The following is a 6,000-nucleotide window of genomic DNA, read 5'->3' on the forward strand; positions in this document are numbered from 1 at the left end:
ATCGTTGGGGAGGAGTACCACAAGTATTAGCATCCTCCAGGGGGAGTTTTAACACATCCCTAATAGCCAATATGAGGGGTTCAATACCCTGAGTAGGGGTGGAATCCCCACTTATGAGGTCCACATCATCCCCATCATCCTGTATATCATCATCAGTATCTGATAGGAATGCAGGCAGAGCACGTTTTTGTGCACCTGTAGTAGACAGGGGGGATGTTTAGCAGCTAGACTTGCCACTGGCTGTTGTAGTTCCAGCTGAGATGACATATCAGACATCATAATTTTGATAGCCCCCAACCAGGAGGGCTCAGGACTCTCCCCCACATTGAAATCAGCATTCTGAGATGGCTGACTACACTGCTCACATGATATGGAGCTAGATGAACTAGGAGAGAATCTAACATTACATACACTGCATGACTTCTGTTTTACCATGTTGAAGCAGAAAACAGTAAGAATACACACACAAAACAGTGTTATATATATTACAAGCCTGCCCTATTGCATGTGAGAGGAGACACAGGAGAGAGGACACTAGTGCACCCAGCGCTGTGCAGCCCCAGTGAGGCTGTCAGCATTTTTTGTGTACACAGTGAGACTGTAATATGAGAAATCCCTCAGAGGGATGTTATTTCTGCACAGATATAGTGGCTCTCCCCTTCTACACTCGGTACCAGCGATCCAGGGACTGATATGGAGGAGCTGTGAAGCTGCTGCTGCTATGCAGAGGAAGGTGCCAAAATGCCGTTGGGCCCGCTCTCGTGTAGCTCCTCCCCCCGCCATGGCGCCGGAGCTACCTTTGAATAGTTATACTGGCTATGTCTCCTAGTGTATGTAGCATCACATAAATGCTCGGTACAACATTTATATTAGCCAGTCTCACGCAGTGGCTACAGCGGGTCTCCCCCAGGAGGGACCCGTACGCCTCACCCGCGCTTTTGCCGCACAGTGAACCGGGGGACCCCGCTAGCGGGGCCCCCGGGTTGATACTCCCCACCGATGATCACCATCAGGCAGCGTTAGGGGTGTGTAGCATGCTACGGCAGCGACAGCCAAGGTGCCATGCCCCGCTGAACAAACAGCCCCTCAGGGCGGTGGTCCTGCAGCGGGGAAGCGGCTCTGCATCTCAAGAGGCCGGTGACCGCGCCCCCCTCCCTCAACTCCCACAGTGCGGGTATGCTGTTGCCCAAACAGCATACTGAAAGAAATAAAACTTTCAAAGAAATTAAAGAATAACTCTGGAGCTTGCAGAGTGTGCATCCTCTCCTGAGGGCACTTTTTTCTAAACTGAGCTGTGGGAGGAGGCATAGAGGGGAGGAGCCAGCACACCCAGTTGAAGAAATTTAATTGCACTGGCTACTTTGGACCCGTCTATACCCCATCGTACTAATATCCCTTATGGATGCTAGAGAAATACAATTTAAGCCCCCCTCCCTCCGCCCCAACCCAAGTTCACAGAAGCAGAGGGTGAAAGCATAAGGCAGGGGGATGCAGAGGGTGACAATAGAAGGCAAGGGTGGTCATTCCGAGTTGTTCGCTCGTTGCAGTTATTCGCAACGGAGCGATTAGGTGGAAAATGCGTATGCGCACGGTACGTAGCGCGCATGCGTTCAGTAATTTAACACAAAACTTTGGAGATTTATACAAGCTCGAGCGACGTTTTTTCATCGCTCGAGTGATCGTAGTGTGATTGACAGGAAGTGGGTGTTTCTGGGCGGAAACTGTCCGTTTTCCGGGAGTGTGCTAAAAAAACGCAGGCGTGCCAGGTAAAAACGCAGGAGTGGCTGGAGAAACGGGGGAGTGGCTGGCCGAACACAGGGCGTGTTTGTGACGTCAAACCAGGAACTAAACGGACTGAGGTGATCGTAATCTAGGAGTAGGTCTGGAGCTACTCAGAAACTGCTTGAAAATTTTTAGTAGCAGTTCTGCTAATCTTTCGTTCGCTATTCTGCTAAGCTAAGATACACTTCCAGAGGGCGGCGGCCTAGCGTGTGCAATGCTGCTAAAAGCAGCTAGCGAGCGAACAACTCGGAATGACCACCAAGGTGTGGCAGAGGCTGACAGGAGGAGGCAGTAGGTGACAGGGAGAGACAGTGGGTGACAGGGGTACAATCACAATGTCCTGTACGGAGAACAAGTGGTATGTACCTTGGAGGGGGCAGGAATAAAGCACCGATTGTGCTGTCCTCAGTTTGGCACTCGGTCAGGCAGACAACTGTTGTGAGCTGCCTTTTATCAACAAACAGCAGTGAATCAGAGAAAATGTACAGCTGTCTGTTAATTAGAGGTAGTATGTGGCTGTGATCATCAGTGCCGATAGGTGGCAGGACTCATCTGTCAGTCCGGCACACACAAGGTCAGCCCTGCCTCCACTGAGCCGTTCATCCAACATTGCTCAAATGGCCTGAGGGGCGGGGCTAGTGTATAACACATTGCTGATCTGGGCACTAGTGGGCCCCTTTGTCCTCAGGTGCCCCAGTGCAATGCGCCTGCTGCACCAGTGGTAGTTCCGCCTCTGGAAGTATCCCTCTCCGTCCCCCGCATGTGGGTCACACATGCACAATAACAATCCCGAGTCATAGAAGTCAGTACCTTCCTGGGGCAGCTCTACATTGGAAGATCTGTCAAGGCTGGTAATTAATCCTCAGGGACGGACTGGGGTGGTAAAATAGCCCTGGAAATGTATTTGCTGTGCATGCCACAGGCGAGCGCACACAACAAAGGGGCATGGCCATGAATCACGCCCCCATGTCTCTGTATGCTGGGCGACCAAGCAGAGTGCAGGAAGGTGGAGCTGCTCGGCCAACTCCGGTCCCTAGGTCTGCAGTGCGGCCGGACCGGCCCATCAGACCATTGGCCCGTCTGGCATTTACCAGAAGTGCGAGACGGCCTGTCAGGCCATGGTAATCAGTCATACCAGCGTTCACAAACACCGGTAAGCATGACAATGGGGGCTGGATGTATCCCAATCTAAATGTGGTACATGAAACAGCCTGCATTAAATGATTGTATAAAATAGCAAATTCAATAACAACTGATTCAATCTGTAAAAACAGGTAAAATAAAAATAATTTAAGATGTTGTTGCTGCTTTAGTGTTCAAACATAAATGCAGACAGTCTTTAAGGCATTTTTCTATATTTTGCAAAGTGATGCTTCTGTAGGTACAGATCTTATTATTTAAGTAGAGCATTTTATGTTCCTGTAGCTTCATCCTTTTCATAATTTAATTGAATTTGCATACTAGAGAAGTGCAGAATAAACTAAAGCAGCAAAATGAAAATATGTTGTTTTTATTACAGTAATAATGTGTACTTCGGTATATGCAATGAGTGTTTTTAATGAGATACATTATTACTTTGCAATTTCTATTTATAGTACCACAGATTTGTGTGTGACTTGCTATTTGTATTATCTATTAGGAAAGAAAATCAAGACCTTTCCTAAAATAGTATTCAAAGTGTATGCAGAGGGACTGTTAGCGTGTTATAAAATGCTATTTTAGTAGCAAGAACATAATGTTTAAAGTGTCCTCCATAGATTAGAAATGACTTGGCACATTTATGTACATGAGAATACTATAACACTCATTAAACACAGATTGTACAGTACATATGCCACAGTCTGGTTTACGTCTGCTAAATATTCATCCAGAATGATTATTATCAATGTTAAACATACACAAATGAACTTAGATTGCCTTCAATGTCTCCCTATGTCATATAAGCATGATTATGTTCTTCTGCTTAGGAGCTAATTTAGAACATCAGGATAATGGCGGTCTTACTGCTTTTGACCACATCAAGAACGTTGATGACTGGATTGCATGTGGAATTTTCAGTGATGAAATGAATGAATTGCTAAGGGGTAAAATGGCACTTTGATTTGTTTTAATTTAGAAATATTAATTGTAACAATTATTTTTTATTATTATTATTACTACAACAACAACAACAACAACAACAACAAAATAACGGAATAAGCATTGGGTGGTGCAGATTAATGAATCCATTTATTTGCATATAGGCCATAGATAAAAATTGTGATGGCGATTTGCGGTGAATCATGTTTGAAAGTCGCCATAGTTTGACATTAATAAATTATATGCTTTGTAACCTGCCCCCCCCAAAAAATAACAGCTTGATAAACTCCCTCCTGTGCTTTGTTTATGTCACAGTACAAAGGGGGTCATTCAGATCTGATCGCTGCTGTGCGTATTTGCACAGCGGGCGATCAGATCCGAACTGCGCATTCGTATGCACCACACTGCACCGGCGCATTGCACGGCTACAATGGGCATCGGCGCCCTGCGACGCGATGGTGCAAAAAATCCATTTGCACAGGCGATCGCAAGGAGATTGACGGGAAGAGGCTGTTTGTGGGTGGCAACTGACCGTTTACAGGGAGTGTCCGGAAAATTGCAGGCGGGATCACGCATTTTCAGGGAGGGTGTTTGACGTCAAATCCGCTCCCGATCAGCCTGGTGTAATCACAGTGGAAGAGTAAGTCCTGGGCTGCGCAGAGACTGCACAAAATCTATTTGTACAGCTCTGCTACACATGCGATCGCACACTTGCACGGCAAAAATACACTCCCCTGTGGGCGGTGACAATCTGATTGCAGGGCTGCAAAAATCATTGCCCAACGATCAGATCTGAATGGCCCCCAAAGGTAGGATTACTACCTGCAGAGTTTAAGGAGGACACCAGTAGTAAAGGCTCTCAGTGATATGGTAGTGGGAATGGGCAATTGGAAGTACAGATAAGCAGGATACTTTGGGGCATATGTATTAGACCCGATAATTATAATTTCTATCAGCTGCTATGACGGCAATAAGAAATTATGATTTGCCCAAATGGTATAAAATACACCGGCAGGGACAGGAGCTCCGAAAGGTGTGTAAGAAGTGAAGAGATTGCGATCCATTCACTACTGCGCATGTGTGGTCTGCTACCTACGCAGGCTCTATTGCGCCTACAGATCCCTCTCCCAGTACTTTTTTCAAAATGTAGCCCATAGGCTACAACAGCTAATGCCATCTTTAGATGGTGTTAGCTACTGGACCAGGCTCAAACTCTGGTATGCATAGCATAGTATAGAAGCCTATGGGTGCTGCTTTTGTGAGCAAAAAAGGGAGACTGCTGCATATATTATTAATACCTGCAGCCAGGGAGCACGGCATCTGTTCACCGCTGCAGAGCAGCAACGCAATGAGTGACAGGGAGCCTCCCAACTGAAGCCCCACCCCCCCCTTTCCCTTCCCGAAGCACTGTGGTCCACGGGTGGGACAGCGGGACAGTCACAAAAAACAGGACTGTACACGTAAAGCGGGACAGTTGGGAAGTATGTTATAGTGTTCATGGGCAGAGATCCCAAATTACAAGAGACTGCCAGTAATGTGAGGATTTCACAACAATGGAGACTTGTATTGGGTAAGCCGCTCGTCCTTTCAGCCTGTGGTTCACTGTAAATTTGCAAACCAGATCATTTAGCCAGTTCTCCAGAGCTAAACACATGGGCAGCACTGAGGCATTGTCATTTATGTGCATACATACTGGCAATTTATGGAATCTGCCACAGCAACACTTCTTAGTTTCTCTATTTGTATTTAAAAAAAATATGACATCACAGTTGTAGTAATAAATCTGGTTGTAAGCATGCTGAAAGCTTCTCACCATGTATACGTCAAAACAGGGGAGTGTTGTCTGTCTTTTAGATAGAGAATTCCTTAAACTGGAAACTACAGTATAGAGGAGATCTGAAAAAAATGCTACTTATAAGACATGCCAATAATAGCATCACCTGTGTTTTTCAGCTTATGATCTCCAACAGTCCATTCACCTGGTCAGAAGGGTTGCTGAACAAATAAAGATGGAGAGACCTGCTTAATTTTTTATGCCAGAATTGCACATCATATGCACCTTTTAGAAAACAGTAGCATATTTGATATTAAGGAATTAAATTCCAGCATGAACATGTCATATAAGATTGGACACAGCAG

At 46.0% G+C, this 6,000-nt stretch overlaps 1 protein-coding gene across 4 annotated transcripts in view; it reads left to right on the forward strand.

Annotated features, from left to right (window-relative positions):
- LOC134932872 (uncharacterized) overlaps nt 1-6,000 on the forward strand; it is a 423,538-nt gene that overhangs the window by 417,513 nt on the left and 25 nt on the right. For 3 of the 4 annotated variants that reach the window (XM_063927693.1, XM_063927692.1, XM_063927694.1), the window contains 2 exons: nt 3,750-3,866; nt 5,815-6,000. The exon at nt 5,815-6,000 is cut by the window's right edge and continues 25 nt beyond it. In XM_063927693.1, coding sequence (XP_063783763.1) covers nt 3,750-3,866; nt 5,815-5,888 — 191 coding nt within the window. In that variant the 3' untranslated portion in view covers nt 5,889-6,000. The remainder of the gene's footprint in view (nt 1-3,749; nt 3,867-5,814) is intronic. The other variant, XM_063927695.1, reaches the window with a different exon arrangement.

Source organism: Pseudophryne corroboree, chromosome 6, assembly GCF_028390025.1.
Source record: "Pseudophryne corroboree isolate aPseCor3 chromosome 6, aPseCor3.hap2, whole genome shotgun sequence".
Classification (NCBI taxonomy): domain Eukaryota; kingdom Metazoa; phylum Chordata; class Amphibia; order Anura; family Myobatrachidae; genus Pseudophryne; species Pseudophryne corroboree.